We start from the raw sequence: 18,186 nt of genomic DNA on the forward strand, positions 1-18,186 counted from the left end.
GCCTTAAAAACTCAGTCTCCCTTACAGAATAAGACATTATTATTAGATTAGCTATCTGATCAGTTTATTAGCCATGTGCTTGTTAGATTAGGCTACAGCAGGACTGGTAGAAGCAACAACTCTCCAGTGGGTCAATCTCAAGAGTGTCGAGGGCTCTCAGCTCGTGTTATTGAAACGGACATACCAGATTACTTTTAAGATCGGAATTTGAGGTGTGCTGCCATCAAAGTAGTTTAAATTTTTTTAGAGGGGCAGTGTCACTTGCCTTGTTAAAATACTGAGAAATATATACAGAGTTAAGTTTGAAAGCTACACATTTTGTCATGAAATCAGTGGTTTTCAAGGTCTTGCCCAAATATGAAATGAATTCACATTTGCTCTGAGTGCAAGGCTATAGATCAGTGTGGGGTTGATGTTGGAACCTTTGTGCGTCGCGTGCTCTCTCCAGCCTGCGCGCGCGGATCACTGCGGCTGTGCTTCTCTGATAACACAATCTACGTGCGCAAACCGCGCGCTCTGCCCCTCTGTGTCCAAGATCGATCTGGATCTTCGGAGTAGGATGTGTACGCCCGCACCCATTTTACGCACTGGAAACATTTTCTTGGGAGGTGTCCACGTAATGCTTCGGCTTCAATACCCTGTTGAGACTCGCGAAGAGAGGGACATTGTAGATCGATAGCAGTTGCACATAACACACGACTATGGCTGGAAGCACGCAAGAGGCTGCTGCGGTGGACGTGCAAAAAGGAAAAAGCGAAATTCACCATAGGTGAGAGAAAGCATTTAAACCAAAGCAATTTACGCATGGGCGCGTTAATAGTGGGAGGACTCGAATACTCGCATCAGTTTTAAGAGAAGTGATGTATGCCGAGAATGTACTGGAAACAATACAATAATTCATCATTATTTATAAGATTAGTATAAATCATGAGAGGCAATTCGTCGGGCAAAATGTGGTCATTATAAAGCAACAATGTTCAGTTGTTCATGTTCAGGGATGTTTACACTTCTCACACTCTTCAGTTTTACAGTCGTGTCTCCAGGCCGTTGGCTTGTCATTTGCAGATGCATATTGACTCTATAGTCTAGGTATGCAGGCAGGCCATATGGTACAATCTCAGCACTTGCTGCCAGTCAGGAGTAAACTTTTAAACTCTGGCTAATGATTCTCCTTTGGCATGCTTCCAAGATGCCTGCCAAGATTCTAAACGATTTTGTCAAGATTCTCTTACTTTTTACTTTACGTTCCTTGGCCCTGAGTTTCAGTACTGTTTAACAGAGGTGGGACCAAGTCAGTGTTTTGCAAGTCTCAAGTAAGTCCAAGTCTTTATACCTCAAGTCCCGAGTCAAGTCTCAAGCAAAGACACTCAAGTCAAGTCAAGTCTCGAGTCAAGACAGGCAACAGTCAAGTCAAGTCCCAAGTCTGAAACTTGGAATTTCAAGTCCTTTCGAGTCTTTTTTTTTTTTTTTTTTTTACCAATGTTGCAGGCAGGGGCGAGGCTAGGGTATTTGTAGTGGTGCTAGAGCACCACCGTGAAGTTGCTTAGCACCCCCTGGCTCAACACATTTTTAAAATATTATATTATGCAAAAAACTTGCTCTGCACCTGCGCAATACTTTGGTATTGTGCCTCTGTGAGCACTGGGGGCTGGGCACCCCTAAAGACCAGATCCTAAAATCGCCCCTGGTTGCAGGTATATTTTAAATGTAAATAATAGACATGCGTTCTTTTTAAAATCTGTATTCTCCTCAAATCTTGATAAAACATGTGCAACTGAAAACACGAAGTATAAAAAAATTTAAATTACACCTCTTTATTGCACAGTTCAATTTGTTAAACTTAGCTGCAAAAATATTCATACTTTAAACTACAATTTTCCAGAAATAAATATTCTGTGAAAAAGTCATAAGTAGAACTCCATGTTCAAATAAAAAGTGCTGATATTTTCACAGTACAATACAAAGAACCATAACAGCATTTTTCCCTCTCTTCTCTTATCTGGTTTCTTGGAGAACATGTGTGAGTGACACAAGACAAACAAATATAAGAACTGAACAATTAACAGGAATCTGCAACTTTAGACATTTCAGTAAACTATTCTGCATTGCATTTGCTGGCCAAAAGTCTGTATGTGATTTGTGCACGATGAATGATGTCCCCATAGCTGAAAACTCGCTCCACTTTTGTCAATATATTTTTTTCTCGACGTAGATGTCTTCAAATACACAATCCATGCTGAGATAGAACTGGATATTATGATGGTGACAGAGAGAGGCTCTCTTCCCCGAGTTCAGATACAGAACCCAGGGTTGCCAACTCTCACGCACTGAGCGTGAGACACACGCATTTGACCGTCTTCACACGCTCTCACGCCACACATCCGATTTCTCACGCCGGAAAAAATCTAGTTTATTTACCTCTGATCCACATCTATGATTCAATGAGTTACTAGTTCGCTCTGGCACCAACCACTGGCGATCGATCGATCGCGATATAATACTTAATTTGTGTCCATTTTACACCCCGCCCGGTAAAAATTTACGTTCGCCAACCCCCCATTTGATTGGTTGTGCTGCAGCTCATGCACACACACACGTACAGAGTGTGGAAAAGCAGATGACTGGTCTGCGTCAGAAGGACGGAAATGAAATTAATGGGGCGCACTTTATAAATATTAATATGCGTTTTAAAATTTAGATTTGGGGTAAAAAAAATCAAGTCTTTGCAAGTAAACAGGTTCAAGTCCAATTCAAGTCCCAAGTTATTGGTGTAAAAGTCCAAGTCAAGTCTAAGTCTCTGAATATTTTTTCAAGTCAAGTCAAAAGTCTTAATATTAATGACTCGAGTCTGACTCGAGTCCAAGTCATGTGACTCGAGTCCACACCTCTGCTGTTTAATACTCAGTATGGCGTGCAGACGTCCACTTCCATCGGGAGGGGGATCCCTGACGTCATCTAAGGGCCCTTCTTTTAGTTTATGAACTAAAATGAAGTGACCTCTAAAATGAGCGGTGGACAAGCCCCCGGAGAGAGATAGAGTTAACAGACTTGTCGACTTAAGCATTTCCCCAAACATCGGAGGGGTGTTGAGAACAGGATTTGCCTTTGCAACTTCCAGCAACAATATAACGGGCTCAGGCCTTTAGTAAGTGACGGGTCGAATTAGTTTAATTTGAATTAGTCACATTCACACTAGCACAAAAAATGACGTGCATTCCCTTATGGTGTCTTGCTGGGAGAAAGATGCATTAGGCAATGACGTCCTGAGAGTCACAGACTCTAGTCACACTACCATACATTTATCTAAAGTCCTCTATGATTTAAAAAATAACTTTAAATTAAAAGTATGTTGTTTTATTGTAATCGTTTCAAATTTGTCAGGAGCTGGGGTGAAAATCACAACTGACAAATATACTTAAACTTAATGCTGGTAATTTTATTACAATAAGTATTTTATATTTTTATACGTTTTCACCATAACTAAGCAGGTTATTATAAGCAGTATGAAATATCTTTACATCTTATTGAACCATATAAACCTACAACTTCACAATGTTGATGAGCAGAACATGGAGGGTGGATGTAGCATTGAGGGTGGAGACTGGCCCCATCAGGTTGAAGCAGCAAAAATGTATTATTTATTGGTGATATTCCACCAACCATTAGATATTTGCATTTTATTTAATTTTATTGTATGATCTCTCAGAGTACAAGAGGAATTAAGAAAAATGTTTAACTAGGGTTATTAAAAAGGGAAAGAGAAACAAGCAGTTGTTAATTGAAAAAATAACAGGATCAGGGATGTTGCAGTTGTGTTTGCACATGTGACTGGGCTGAGGGTTTGTCTCTGACTGTACAGCAGACCGGTCTCTAATTGGTTATACAGAAGATTCACTTCTTATTGGAAGTATAGCAGTACCATCTTTGGTTGAGCAGTAGATTTATATTTGATTGATTGTATAGGAGACTTATCCCTCCATCTGATAATTAAAGCTTTCAGCAGGTTTACACCTTACGGAGAACTAGTCACAGGATTCATGGTTACACATTAACTACAACTCTATGCAATACAAAAGAGATTGAGAGAGTAGACCTAGTGCACTGCTGCGAGTCTCTCTCTCTCTCTCTCTCTCTCTCTCTCTCTCTCTCTCTTTTTTCATATTCTCTCTCTCTCTCTCTCTCTCACACACACACACACACACACATACAACTTCAATGAACAAAAGGACAGCCTACTTATAAAAAATATAAATTATACATTTGATGAGGTTAGTTGGAAGTAAACCATCATTCGTAGCCATTGGTAAAGTTTTTGTTCTTTTTGTTCTAGATATGTTAATGCTGAACTTGCTAGGTGTTTTACCAAACAGTCTGCAATATTTTACTGATTAGTATTCTTACTCCACATTACTGGGCTTTGATTCCAGAGAAGCATGTTTACTTTTCTGTCTTCTTACAGGAGTGAATTGGGCCAAAACAAAAGCTTTTCTATTCCAGTTTGTCCCTGCACCTCCAGTGGTGTTTAATCGTCCTCAGACTTGACAGTGCAGATCAGGAAGATCTATTGTTTTTATTCCCTTCATCAGCGGACTTATTTCAGAGCAGTATGTGAACATACTTATTGTGTGACTGCACACATGCTTTGACCTCTGACCTGCCAGTGGTTTCAGACTCTCATTCCTCACTCATGTAATTAAAAACCTTTCATATTAGTTTTAATGTAGCTACTTAATAACTTACAGTAGCTATTATGTAATATGCCTTAACGTCAATGACTAAATCAGAAGCCCAGGGTTAAGAGGTTATTTCCTACATGTGTTGCTTTGCCATTGTGTTATTTGATAGTTGAAAAAACAAGTGTTGCCAAGATCAGAGCAGGCAGGAGCAAAGATGTCATCTAACACACTCCTCGTACATGATGTCACCATATGATGTCAGCACGTGCTTACGTCATGGGAATACACTCCATGTGCATATGGAGATGGTGCCAGAATGTGTGAGGGTGCTGATAAGAGGTTTGCATGTCTGCAAAGCCCTGATATAGAGCAGACATAAAGGACAGCAGAGAGGGTCTTTTGAAGTATTAAAGCTTGTGCATAATCAGAGAAAATATTCAGAAAATCTTTTGATTTCTCCTTCTGTCAATTTTAAAGCTGCAAATGTAGCAGTGAAGTCAGAAGTGCCATGTCAGGGGTGATTGGCTAAGTGACAAAGTAGATCTGAATAATCGATTAGGGCGAGTGCAGTTGCAGGCATGATGTCAGCTCCCCGTGCTCTGCTCCACACGTCTAATTCACTTTGAAAGGTTGGTGTCAAAAAGTCAGTGACTGTCTCCCTGTGTCTCCACTCCAGGGTGTTTGTCAACAAGAGTGTTAATCTTGGGAACATTAAGTGCTATGGCTTCGACATGGACTACACTCTAGCCAGTGAGTACACCGAATAAAGCAGAGGTTCTTGATCCAGAGAGCACAGGCCAGTCCACGGTTTTGTTCCATCCCAGTTCCGAGTTGAACCCAGTACACGGCGTCCTGCAGCCCATGCTTGTGCTGTTCTGGTTTGTGTGGAGCAAAAACGTGGACTGTCTGATCACTGGCACGAGAGCCTCTGACGTAAAGGGATGTACTGCGTTGTTGCCATAGCTACCTCCTGTCTTTCCCTACAGTATACAAGTCACCTGAATATGACAGTCTGGGCTTCGAGATGCTGAGGGACCAGCTGGTCTCCATCGGCTACCCACACGAGCTGCTGCGCTACAGCTATGACTCTACCTTCCCAACGCGGTGAGTCTGACTGCCTTCGCTGGGCTGGGTGGGTGGGGGTGGTTGGGGGGGGGGGGGGGGGGGTGCTATGAGGAAAGAGATGAAGGCCAAACACAGAGTTTCATTCCCCCGGCGTCAGGGAAGCAGACCAGGTCTCATGTTTTGTGGACCTGTTTTGTGGGTTCCAAAAATCTATCGGTCTAGTCGTCATCCGTTTCTTAAAGCTTTGAGAGTGATTGCGTGTGTAAGCGTAAGAGAGAAACTGCAGTTCCAGGCCCCATCAGCAGATTATTCCCCAAAGGACATCTAAAGAGTGAAAGGTCAGAAGAGAGTGGGCAGAAAGTGATGGCTTCAGACACAACCCCCAACCACGAGGGAACACAGGAATATCAGTGTCAGATTGTTTGTCACTCCTAAGGGGGCAATATTTTCTCTTGAACATTTAGCCATCCATCATCACAGCTAAAGTAATCACAGAAATCGCAAAGCTGATGACACAGGACTAACTCTGCATTGAGACCATTGGGACCTTGCAGTAGTTTCTAATTGGGTGTTTAAACTGTCAATCATTCTCTTCTCCGTGTTGACCGTGTGCTGGTTTTGCCCTCCTGTCATTGCCAGCGGCCTGGTGTACGACACCACCTACGGTAACCTGCTGAAGGTGGATTCACACGGGAACGTCCTGGTGTGCACCCATGGTTTTGCCTACCTCAGAGGGTGAGTGACTTCTCGCTGTGTGGGTATGTGGGAGAAGACGTGCTTGCAAATGGCCTAGTATCAGTGAAGACACATACAGTCACATACAGCACAGAATCACAGCACACAGTGGCAGTGTACACACAGTGACATGCCACCCATGACAGTTCTCACAGTGTCTGCATCTCACTCTCAGACATTCTGGCAAAATATCAATCAATCAATCAATCAATCAATCAAATTTTATTTATATAGCGCTTTTTACAACAGTTGTTGTCACAAAGCAGCTTTACAAGTGCCGAGTCCTAGCCCCCAGTGAGCAAGCCAAAGGCGACAGTGTCAAGGAAAAACTCCCTAGTTTTTCCCTAGCAAAATACATACATCAATACATGTGCACAATACATCAATGGGATAACATACAATAGATTAATCAATAAATAACTGTCAATAATTTGTTGTCAAAATCATGCACACCCTGTCATCAGTAATGGCTCTTCTGTACATATCTGAATATGTATTACATCATCTGCCAGAGGTAGTGTTACCTTTTCTTCATCTTTAGCAGTCCTCTGTCTCTTGTTCTAAGCCACAGAATAATTGTCTGTGAACTGTTTCACCTTCTGGCTGCATCAGCTCACAGATTCCTTCAGCTCTTATTAAAAAGCCAGGCAATGGTGGTGGTGTGTACAGTGCACAGTTCAGTAGGGTGCAGTGTTGGGAAGGGGGCACTAGAGGGCACTAGAGCTTTTTCATAGCATAACGCAGCAGCTATTCGCTTATATTATCCATGGAGAGAGAATGTAGTGGCGTTCACGTGGTTTCCAGAGAAACAGAACATTTTAGTCAGTGGGTCTTCATCAGCTGTGCAAGCAAAGTGCTTCTGAAGCTCCAATGAACAGCTTTGGACCTCTGACACATGCTGCTTTTCTGGAGAAAACATCAGGCACACAGCAATTAGATGAAACCCCTGCATGTTTTTTTTCTTCTCACCACAATAGGCATATCATGGCCCTGAACGTGGGAGGTCAAAGATTTCTTTTGTTAAATAAGGGTGGAGACACGGGCAGTGAATAGCAAAGGTCTACATACTGCACATGCTTTGAATTGTGGCCAGCATGGTCTTTGTTCATTTTAAGTGTGTGTGTGTGTGTGTGTGTGTGTGTGTGTGTGTGTGTGTGTGTGTGTGTGTGTGTGTGTGTGTGTGTGTGTGTGTGTGTGTGTGTACACGTCTGTTTGCAGAAGTGAGATTGAACAGTACTACCCAAACAAATTCATCCAAAGAGGCGACACCGAGCGGTTCTACATCCTCAACACACTCTTTAATCTCTCGGGTATGAGCGGCCCCTTGACCTTCCTATCAAAATCAGATAAAGAAGCGCCATGTCAGCGACCACGTTAGCATGGTTACTAGGTCCCATCTTGCTTGTTTAGGGGGTGTGAAATTTAAGGACAGCTCAGAAAGGCCCTTGGCGTCTTATCTCTGAACACACTCTCTCCCTTGGCAGAAACCTACCTGTACACATGTCTCGTGGACTTCTTCACCAATAGCTCCAGATACGTGAAGTAAGTGACGGATGTCACAGCAGCTCGGGAGCAATGGGAGAAACAAAAAAAAAACATTTAATCTGCTACCTAGTTCAAAGGAGATAATCTCTTCAGATTACCTACATAATTGAGAATAATAATTATAATTTGTAAGTAATTAAACTTTATAAGTAGTTTATTGAGGCTACGTTTTAATCTATCATTTTACCACATCTAAAACATACATGTAGGAACTTACTATAAACATACTGCAAATCTCTCCCCCAGAATAACTACGCATTCCCTTTTTTCTGTCTCCTTTTGTTTCTCCTTCTCTTTCTCTCTGCTTCTCTCAATCCCTCTCTCCTTGACACACTCTCTCTGTTTCTTTAGCTGCCAGTTGGGCTTTAAGCATGGTGATCTTTTCATGTCATTCAAAAGTATGTTTCAGGACGTGCGAGATGCCATGAATTTTCTTCATGAGACAGTAAGTTAACACACAGTTATTTGCCAGTGACAGACTGCACTTTCTAATGCTTGTTTGTACTTACTGATACTCTAATCAGTATTAAATACTGATAACCATGAACCAGGAGACACAACATTGGAGTATCTGTAACAGAATGTACTGAGGGAGTGTAGTATTCCTTAGATAGTGGTTCAGATGAGTTGTACTGTGGCTACAGAGAACCTACAGTTTTTCCCCATCTTGTGGACCTACAGGGCAGCCTGAAGGAGAGGACTTTAAAGAACCTGGACAAATATGTCATCAGGGATGTAAGTGACCTCTGACCTCTGAAGGGTACAAGGTGTTAACTGGGGCTCTGTGTGCTGCCATGTGAGATCCTAAAGCACAGACTATCAAACTTCACGGTTTTCCACATGGCCTTCATTCGGCTCAACCTGCGTTTTGTGTCTGATTATGGAGTAAAAGTGAATTTCTGTGTCTCCTCAGCCTCGGATTCCCCTGTTTCTGGAACGCATAAAGAAAGTTGCGAAAGTGTTTCTGGCCACCAACAGCAGCTACAGCTACACAGAGGCAAGGGCTCTCAGGAGCAGAGCAGATGGACAGTGTTCAGCAATTTGCTGTCATACTGCAGACTGGGGTGTAATGGGGCATTAGCTGAGGATAATCTGTGCATGGTCTGGTTCTCAGTCCCTGAAGATCCCCAGCCAGGCCAGGTTTTTGTTCTGCTCCGCCCCCTCCACACACCTGGGCCAAAGTAACCAATGGCTCTGCAGCCCCTGACTTCCTGGTTCAGGTATGAGGGGTTGGAACAGCATGAAAACCTGACCTGCCATGGCGACAGGATTTGGAACCAGAGTTGGATAGTTTGGGTCCAGAAAGTAAAACTCTTTTCCAAAATTTTGTTTCAACTAAATATTTAAATCCCACAGGTAAAATAATCAGTACAATTGTTATTTCTTTCTTGTTCTAATCAGGCCATTTTGAAATTCTTGTTAGATTCTCCACCTGATTCAAAGGTGAGCAACGTATCTCTTTTTTCCTTTAGAACTTCCTCGGTGTGAATACCTGATCTTGAATTCTTTAGATGTATATTTTGGTCTATGACGGCTAAAACATGAACAGCATTTTCCCTCCCCATAATAATATGAAGCAAATAGATTTTTATCATCAGATGATCAGAATCTCGTTTTTATATTGTGTGATTTGTGTCTGTTGAAAGTACAGCGGCTCACTGTGAACATGTCTCTACCCACAGAGCCCGAAGAAACTGTGGCGCTCCTTCTTTGACCTGGTGGTGGTGGACACACAGAAGCCTCTGTTTTTCGCCGAAGGGACAGTGCTGAGACAAGTGGACACGGTACGCCTCTGGACAGGTGGTCCATCTCTCGCCCTCTGAGCGCAGTGTCGAGCTAAGGGTAATGCTGTTCCTTGTTTGAGCCCAACATATTCCTGATGCAGGACACGGGCAAACTGCTGATCGGAACCTACACGGGAGACCTGCAGCACGGGACTGTCTACTCTGGAGGTACATGCAACTCTCTCCTCATGTCCACTACGTGAGAGCAGACAGGTGGGACAGCCAGAGCAGTGCCACGCTGCTCTGGGTAAATGCTGCTGACAGGAGGTCTGTTCTAAAAGGAGGAAGGAGGGTGACTGTTCGTAAAAGCTGCTTTTCAAGAGGCCACAGTCTCTTTCCACAGTTTAACCCTAATTGTATCCTCAAGTGAGATCTCTGCAATGTGAGTGCTGTTCTGATGTCCTACAGACTCAGTGAGAGTCTCTCTATTCCTCCGCCACTGGTTTCTCTTTGGTCCTGTATCGCTGCTGCTCAGGATCGTCTGACATCATCTGTGACTTGCTGGATGTGAAAGGGAAAGATATTCTCTATGTGGGAGACCACATTTTTGGCGACATTTTGAAGTCCAAGAAGCGCCAGGGCTGGAAGACCTTCCTCGTCGTACCTGAGCTCACCAATGAGCTACAAGTGTGGACAGACAACAGCAGTAAGCACCTTCATGCTAATGGGGCTACCAATGCCTGAAAAGTCATGTAAACCAGGTAGCAGCTGCTCTCTTCTATAGAGAGATTGCGGTCACATGTTAGCTTTTATTCTAGTTAATTACGCTTATTAAGTTGCCAATATGCCAGTTGTAATTTGTACTCCGCATTTACCCATATGTGCAGTGAGAACACATACACACACTAGTGATCACTAGGGGGATTGGAAAGCTGACGTGCCCAGAGTGGTGGGCAGCCCTAGCCCCATCACCCAGGGAGCAGTTGGGGTTACGTGCCTTGTTCAAGGGTCCTTTAGTCATGGCCTAACAGGGAATCGATCCTCTGATTACAAGCTTGGCTCCACTAGCACTAATAACTGCAGTATTGGCTACCATTATTAGGAGAGAATTCAGAAAAGTAGCCAAATACAGTGTCTGAATTAAATCTAGCTTGCCTGTACATAGGAATATCAAACACAATCTTTATAATGTGTTGTTATATAATGAGTTGTTTTGTTCATCTACACTTTTTGTGCAGTTATGTTTGAAGAGCTGAGGCAGCTTGATATAAGCCTCGCTGAACTGCACAAGTGAGTATTCGTTGGTCAGTAAATTTGCATACATAAAAGATGCAATGAGGTGCAATACATAGAATGGACAGTAGATGGCAGTAGATAATTCCAAATGCACTGTAGCTTTCATTCATCTCCATGTTATCACTATCCATCCAGGCAGAGCGGCAGTGGCTGCATAGACACTTCAGACATTGATTTTATCAACGCCAAGATCAAGGTAAGCCCTTAGTTATGGGCTTAGTTATATAGCACAGTTGTATTTTATGATGACCCGATTTCTGGCTTATTATGTGGTGATAAATATTTTATTATTGAGTTATCCGACACACTATTGCAAATCATTCCAGTATGAATCAAGCTCAAAAATTTTCAGCTTGTGTGATGCCATTTTCATTCGTATTTAAAATGTGTGTGTGTGTGTGTGTGTGTCCCACAGAAAATAACGTACAGTCTAGAGATGGCTTATGGGAAGATGGGAAGCCTCCTTCGCTGTGGTTCCACTAAAACTCTGTTTGCCAGTCAGTTGCTGCGCTACGCTGACCTGTATGCGTCGTCCTTTCTCAGCCTCCTCCACTACCCCATCAGCTACCTCTTCAGAGCCCCCTACGTCCTGGTAATCACCACCACCACTTCATATATTAAATGGGAATTCTAGTTCATTCTATCTACAATCTGTAATTTATCAACATATTCTAATATATTAGTTTTATAGAATGTTTCAGCATGTGCACAAAAGGTACTTAAAGCCATTAAATGTTTATTAAAATATGGATTTTAAATCCATTCATGTGTTTTTATATTTGTACATTGAAAAACAACAGCTCAGAGTTGCATAAATGTATTTAATAATTATACTTTTTAAAGCACTTGCTTAGAGAGTGCATACAACTCTATGAAAACACACTGCCTATCAATAATGGATAAATGTATACTTGACATGCTATATATATATATATTATTTTTTTTTGGAACAGATGCCCCATGAGACTGCTGTGGCCAAGGCCCTTTCCCTGCCAGACCTCCCAGCCAATCACCTAATCAGAAACCCAATCAGTCCAGTCACTGTTGGACATCTTCAATGCTCCTTAGCCCAACACTAATATAACTGGAGAATTTAGAATAATCAGAATGTACTAAGGTCATGATCAATCTGTGTGTAAGTGTTTACAAAACTCCTTCCTGTGTTTTTTCTTGGTAGTGTCTGAAGTGTGAACAGACCACGGTCCTAACCCAGTTTCATTAATGAAAATGCTCTCTGTGTGATGGGGTTATGTGTAGACTGGAGAACAAACCATCGCGTGTGTCCGTAACCGTAAGATTCTTCAGTCCTCTTTATCGGCTGCTCAGGCCAAGGAACCATAGCAATAACAGGATCCTACCTCCTCTCTTTCCTATACAACTGTCACCCAAAGAAAACCAATGTGGAAAATATTTACTGCGTCCAATGGCCTTTTGCAGCCTTCTGCAATAATCAGCTGCATTACTAATAAACTGTTCAACCGCTTTATGTAATATGAGCAAGCAGCATGTCATCTTTAGTTTGAAGCTTTTAATTCATTATGAGCAATAGTAAATCAGTCACTGAGGGTTTTTTTATTATATTACAATGGTTACAGAAAAATACTACAGTAACATTTACAGTAGTCGGTTGTAATAGTTTATGTTCTAAGTGAGAATTCCAGTAGCACAAATCCCAACTAATCTAACAAAGGGATGTATTAAAGCAACATCAAGGATTTAAGAAGTGAGAAGCTATATCAAGTGACCGTGTGCTGATAGCTTATAAACACCTTTACTGTGGCTGGCTTCCTAAAAGCTCCCCATTAGTGTTACATTCCTGGACACCCAGTCAGACAGGACGGCTTCCCTGTGAAGTGTAGCATTTCCTTGGCTTTGGAAAGCGTGTTTCATCTTATGACAGGCTTCTTCACTGCCTGAATAAGACTGAGGTGTTACAGGGCAGGGGGAACACTGAAAACTGCAGGTGTTTGGATAGTCTCCACAGCTGGATGGGGAAAAGACAGCCCTGTTGTGTAGGCCGTGCCATTACTTTATATCTTGCATATTTGTGCCAGTCTAGTGTTTACCTGACTGTTAACATAGTTGATATTTTACATTTAACTGCTGATCTTATATCATAAGATCTTATATTATATCAAAGGCCCAAGCCAGGTTGTAGTTTGCTTGCCGATTGCACTGCTGACCCTATCATACTTTATAATGCCTAGACGTGTTTCCCTAACTGCTAGTATTCTGCTCAGTTGTGCCTTTTTAGGGTTAGGGTTTGAAAATAAGTGCAAGTCCCTCGGGTTGTTTAAAAGCTCGTTTTCAAGTCCTACCTGTTAAAGCTGTTTTTAAGAATGTTGTGTGTGTTATGGTTTATAATAAAGTCTAAGCCCGAAACTTTCGACTGATCGCTGTTACAGACTTGAACGCTGTTACAGTACACGAACACCCTTTTTAAACAATACTGGCGTCCAGGCGAGTCGCCCGCAAGATGCCGACAAATACGAATTTTGTAGACAACACATGTCGAGTGAAACAAAAAACTGCCATTTATAAACATTTAAACACCGGTTCCGCACTTTCGTCACTCGCATCCGAAGCCCAGAGACGAATTGGACAACACAAACGAAATGGCGGCTAAATGGTTTATGTGGTCCACAGTAGGCGCGTGAGAAGGTTGGACACAAACTACCCGGTTTCTCATTTCATCTTAAATGTTGTAGAATTATGTGGAGTAAGTCAAACTCTTAGGTCACTCTTAGAGATTCAAATGTTATAGGCGTGTTTTCAATATTGATTGTAGGGGTATGTTCGCGGTGCTCCCTTATTGCCTATTCATCATACTGCGAGTACGAGCCTTCATGGTCTGGATTTTTACTGTGCACAAAACACTGGCAAAGCATGTCAGAAAATGCACACCAAAAATAACCGTCTTATATAGATTTGATCCACTGCTAAACTGGGCCTACTTGAACCCGACTGACCACCTGCACGGTTATCCCAACACCAGCCTCTATTGGAAAGGCCTGACGGGGAGGCAGTTCAGACGTCGATGTTTGTTATTCACCCGGACAAAGGTCAGGTCTGGTTTCCAAAACTGAGCGCCGTCATCGGTTTGAAACACACTGATAATACAGCCATGGCTAAAACACACACTAACTACTTAATTACTGTTTCATGTTTAAAATTGTACAACGTACAAAAGGAGCGTCCTTAAATATGGCTAAAGCTTTCCTGGTTAGCCTACATGTTCTCACGCGGATATAGAATACTTCTAGGCTACGTTTTGTCAATGGAAAATAACGCCTTTAAATGGTAAATAATAGTAAAAAATTGTTTAACTCTCTCTTTTAGGCAGTCCACTTATATTTTATCGCATTGTTAACGTTGAAATACGTTTTATACATCATGTCGCCGTTTCGAAAACAATGTTCTTAATCAGTTATGAACCCGAATGATATTAGTTCTAACTGCCAAAATTAAACGCCACCCACATCGTTAGCTGCAAAAAAACAAGTTGTTTTCGACTGCCCTTTATTTTGCTTTCTTCCAATTTTCGACATTACGTTAATGTTAGACATCTTTAAATGAAGTACTTTTGATGGAAAGCTTGTCATTCCATATGTTTTAAATGTTCAACACATTTGAACTTTAGATGAGCAGTTTAAGAAATTACTGTTTCTAGATACTGCTTAGGCCTTGAGGTTCTTAATCTAAGAGGCGTTTAGGTAATGGTTCCTGCACATCTTACACACATTCTCCTCATCCCTTCCCCACATTCCACAGTTCCCCAGCAGCCATTTCAAACAAGTCACAACAAGCTGTATTCTCTTCCAAAGGGACTTGGGGTGACACCCTCCATAGCCTCCTGGCCCTACTGATGAACTGGATTAACATTTAAACTCACTTGTACTCCACAGCCCTTCCTTAAGGCCCATCCAGCCTTATTCTGTAGAGTCAGATTATAGAGAAGCACAAACATTTCACACCCAGCTTGCTTTTCACCGTGTTGCGTAACAATTTTATGTCACCATTAAGACAACAAAGCAATCAAAAGAATGTAAAAATAAGAAAAAAAAACAACAAAACAGGAATAGAAAATATGTTTTACGGAAAACCAAGAACACTGATAAGAGAACATTCACCATTTCAGTTTCAGGTCGGTATATTTAGGTAAGAATATGTCTCTCCTGGACCTGCTGATCATAAATACCACGCATGTGGTATGGGGCATGTACAGACCTGGAACGATTCATATTTACTGTACTAACCAAACACACCTCTGGCAACTCTCTCTCAGACACTCACATAGCCACACTTCAGGGGATTGCAGTGCTGTGATATAGCTAGTGTAAAGTGGAAACAGGGGCCTGTAGTATTGTGGTATAGCTGGTGTAACATGGAACCAGGGGCCAGTAGTATTATGATATAGCTAGTGTAAAGTGGAACCAGGGGACTAGTATTGTGGTATAGCTAGTGTAAAGTGGTTCCAGCGAACTGTAGTATTGTGGTATAGTTAGTGTAAAGTGTCAGTGATGCAGGGAGAAGCCCCTGTCCTGACCCCTCCCCCATCACCTCACACAACTGAACTTGCCTCCCCACATTCCTCTGCACCCCCCCCCCATCTGATCTGCAACTCAAGAGGATCCTACATAACCCTGTGAGGATCTGTTTGCCCATAATGCTCTCAATTTCTACCTACAAACAGCAGCTATCACCACGTGAAATGGAGGACAGAGCAGTGCGTGTTTAGAGCTTGGAGCCTTCTCATGTTTCAAATATTAACACAGACCTGTATTGTTCTTGAACGCTTTTATTAATTGTAGGAGTTTTTAATGCAATTACAGAGTGAACAATTAAAACACAATACCCAACAACCCAAGTCCTGCACTGTTACAAGTTCTGATAGTTACAAGTAACCATCTCAGTGTCACCTGTCCTTGGTCATGGCTTCCTGTGGGGGTGAGCGGGCAGGGGCCAAATGCTATGACAATACTATTGCACTGCTAGAATGGGTGATACAGTAGTGCAACACTGTCAGAGCAGCTGACCCCAGCGTTCAAGCATGCTAGCCCACAGACAGCCATGTTTCCTGGGGAAAAGGACACTTCACCAGACCCGCTTTCGGCTGGAGTGGTACTGACGGCAAGAATTTAGTCTTTCTGAACCAAGTGCCGATCAATCTTGGGATGCAATTCAGAGAAGCAAGCAAATTAAGCACCTCAACCTCCACAAATACACAACGGAAAAAAGAAAGAAAAAGTACACCATATCTCCGTGTATTTGCTGAAATGTACACACACCGAGGGTGATATGAAGTTTCATGGCACATATGCAGTGAACCCGAACCTCGGTTTCATAAACAACAACAAAAAAAAAATACACCACTGAACAAAAACACCAGTGCAATGTTTACACTGACCCTTACAGTATTTATGGAGAAGCACAACCTTCCTGGCCTATCAGGTGTGTTCCTTCAGCAGGCATTGTAGCGCCCCATGTCGGCACAGGTCAAACCAGCAGCAAGGTAAAGGGTTAAGACAACAGCTAAACGTGCAGGTATCTGGTCTTCCAGCCAATGCCCTTTTAATATTGCACTGCTTTTCTGAGAGTGCACAGTAGCACAACAGCAAAAGGGCAACGGACAAAAACAGGGACAGCATCAGTGTGCTGACATCACTTCTCCAGCCAATCCTTTTCCTCCATCTTGTCCTGTTTATCAAACTCTAACCCAATCAGCATAGTTCTTTGAGATTCCTGAGCTGCATTTAATCATTTGAGAAGGATTTCATGAGGCAAAAATGTATGCTGAATGTTTTTTGAAAAACAATAAAAGTTTAAATAATTTCCAATTTCAAAGAAAATACCTGTTGCCAAAAAACCAATTTTGTTGTCACTGATATGTCAAATATGTATATAAAAAAAACCTGAAAATAATTTCAAACATGCAGATTTGCATACATATATAACTATGAAGCTGTACAAAATGATAGAACACAAAATACGTTTTTTTTAGCTGATGGCCATGAGTCTGTGCTTCCTGTTCTTCAGCATCAAAAACTCCTCTTTCACATGGAGCTAAAATTAATCGTGGTGATGGACAATATTTAAAACCGGCGACCCGCAATTTTTATGTATTAAACTGTAATATTTGAACAAAATGTAAGCGGAAGGTCTGGAAGAGAATGTCTTTTAGACCATCCTTAACTCTCAAAGTTGTTTGGCAAGTGTCATAATAACTTTCACATCCTCAGTTTAGTTTAGCGCGTGAGCAGGCTGTTCCTCTTCTGCATTCTTGAAACACTGGAATGTATTACTAATAACCTACTCGACGTGAACTGTTTTAAAAGGATTTGATCAAATAAAACTGCACGGAAACATAAAAACACGATTTCAACCGGAGTTTGGAAAACAACTGTTCTAACCAGTGCTCATGTTAGTCGCGTATTTAGTTACATTTTAAAGCTTCCACGTTGTTGTCTACGCTCAGGAATAATTAATTGTAGGTGATGGGTTGTACATCAAAAAAGCAGTGGTTTAAAGCCGAAACTAACTAATTTGTTTCGGCTTCAAGAGACACTGAAACGGTTTTACGTTGTATACGCTTTTAAAAAGAATTTAAAGTACCAGGATTAGAATTTAGGTATGCTACTTTTAAATGCTTCTTATGCCATGCTTCTTTTAAATGAAAACGTTTCTAAACATAGCCTAATTACAATAAATAAAACGACAATGGCTCGAGCTTCTATACAAGATTCGAAATCCCCGTTTACAGAGATATAAATGATATCTGACTCAAATAAATCAAATCCCAGTTTTTTGCCACCCTCGCAAACGTTGCACCTCGCGAGTCACGAACATATGAAAACTGTGACTTTATCTTTGTAGGTGTTCGTTTCAAACTGCTGGCTCAGAATACGTTAAGTGACAGTTTAGCACACGAATATTTCAAAGGATTTCTCCATACCCAGTATCGCGAAGCGTGGTGTCGAGGATGTGAGAATGTGGCGGGTCATCTTGGCGGTCGGTCCCCCCTAATTCTGTACGTGACCCTTTGATCGCTCCATCCACGCATCCACCCCAACTTCTCCCGCCATTTCCGTTCAATCATCCAAATGCGGCTCGTGCAAATAGCTTAGTGAACCCCCAAATTTCATGAA

General features: G+C 41.9%; 1 protein-coding gene across 3 annotated transcripts; it reads left to right on the top strand.

The window, feature by feature from the left end:
* The first annotated feature begins 549 nt into the window (after positions 1–549).
* nt5c2l1 (5'-nucleotidase, cytosolic II, like 1) lies at positions 550–13,423 on the top strand. Of its 3 annotated transcripts, XM_077020353.1 has the most exons (18): positions 587–769; positions 4,460–4,604; positions 5,353–5,426; positions 5,663–5,780; positions 6,381–6,476; positions 7,695–7,786; positions 7,961–8,018; positions 8,373–8,466; positions 8,703–8,756; positions 8,935–9,018; positions 9,423–9,464; positions 9,704–9,805; positions 9,907–9,973; positions 10,281–10,451; positions 10,984–11,035; positions 11,177–11,237; positions 11,457–11,633; positions 11,995–13,423. In XM_077020353.1, exons 3-18 carry the CDS (start codon positions 5,408–5,410, stop codon positions 12,118–12,120), a joined length of 1,413 nt encoding a protein of 470 aa, XP_076876468.1. In that variant the 5' UTR covers positions 587–769; positions 4,460–4,604; positions 5,353–5,407; the 3' UTR covers positions 12,121–13,423. The 3 variants fall into 3 exon arrangements, with proteins under 3 accessions (XP_076876467.1, XP_076876468.1, XP_076876469.1); XM_077020352.1 differs by lacking the exon at positions 4,460–4,604 and having other exon boundaries at positions 550–769; XM_077020354.1 differs by lacking the exons at positions 4,460–4,604; positions 5,353–5,426 and having other exon boundaries at positions 588–769.
* Positions 13,424–18,186: the final 4,763 nt, after the last annotated feature.

The sequence above is a fragment of the Brachyhypopomus gauderio genome, chromosome 10 (genome assembly GCF_052324685.1).
Source record: "Brachyhypopomus gauderio isolate BG-103 chromosome 10, BGAUD_0.2, whole genome shotgun sequence".
Classification (NCBI taxonomy): domain Eukaryota; kingdom Metazoa; phylum Chordata; class Actinopteri; order Gymnotiformes; family Hypopomidae; genus Brachyhypopomus; species Brachyhypopomus gauderio.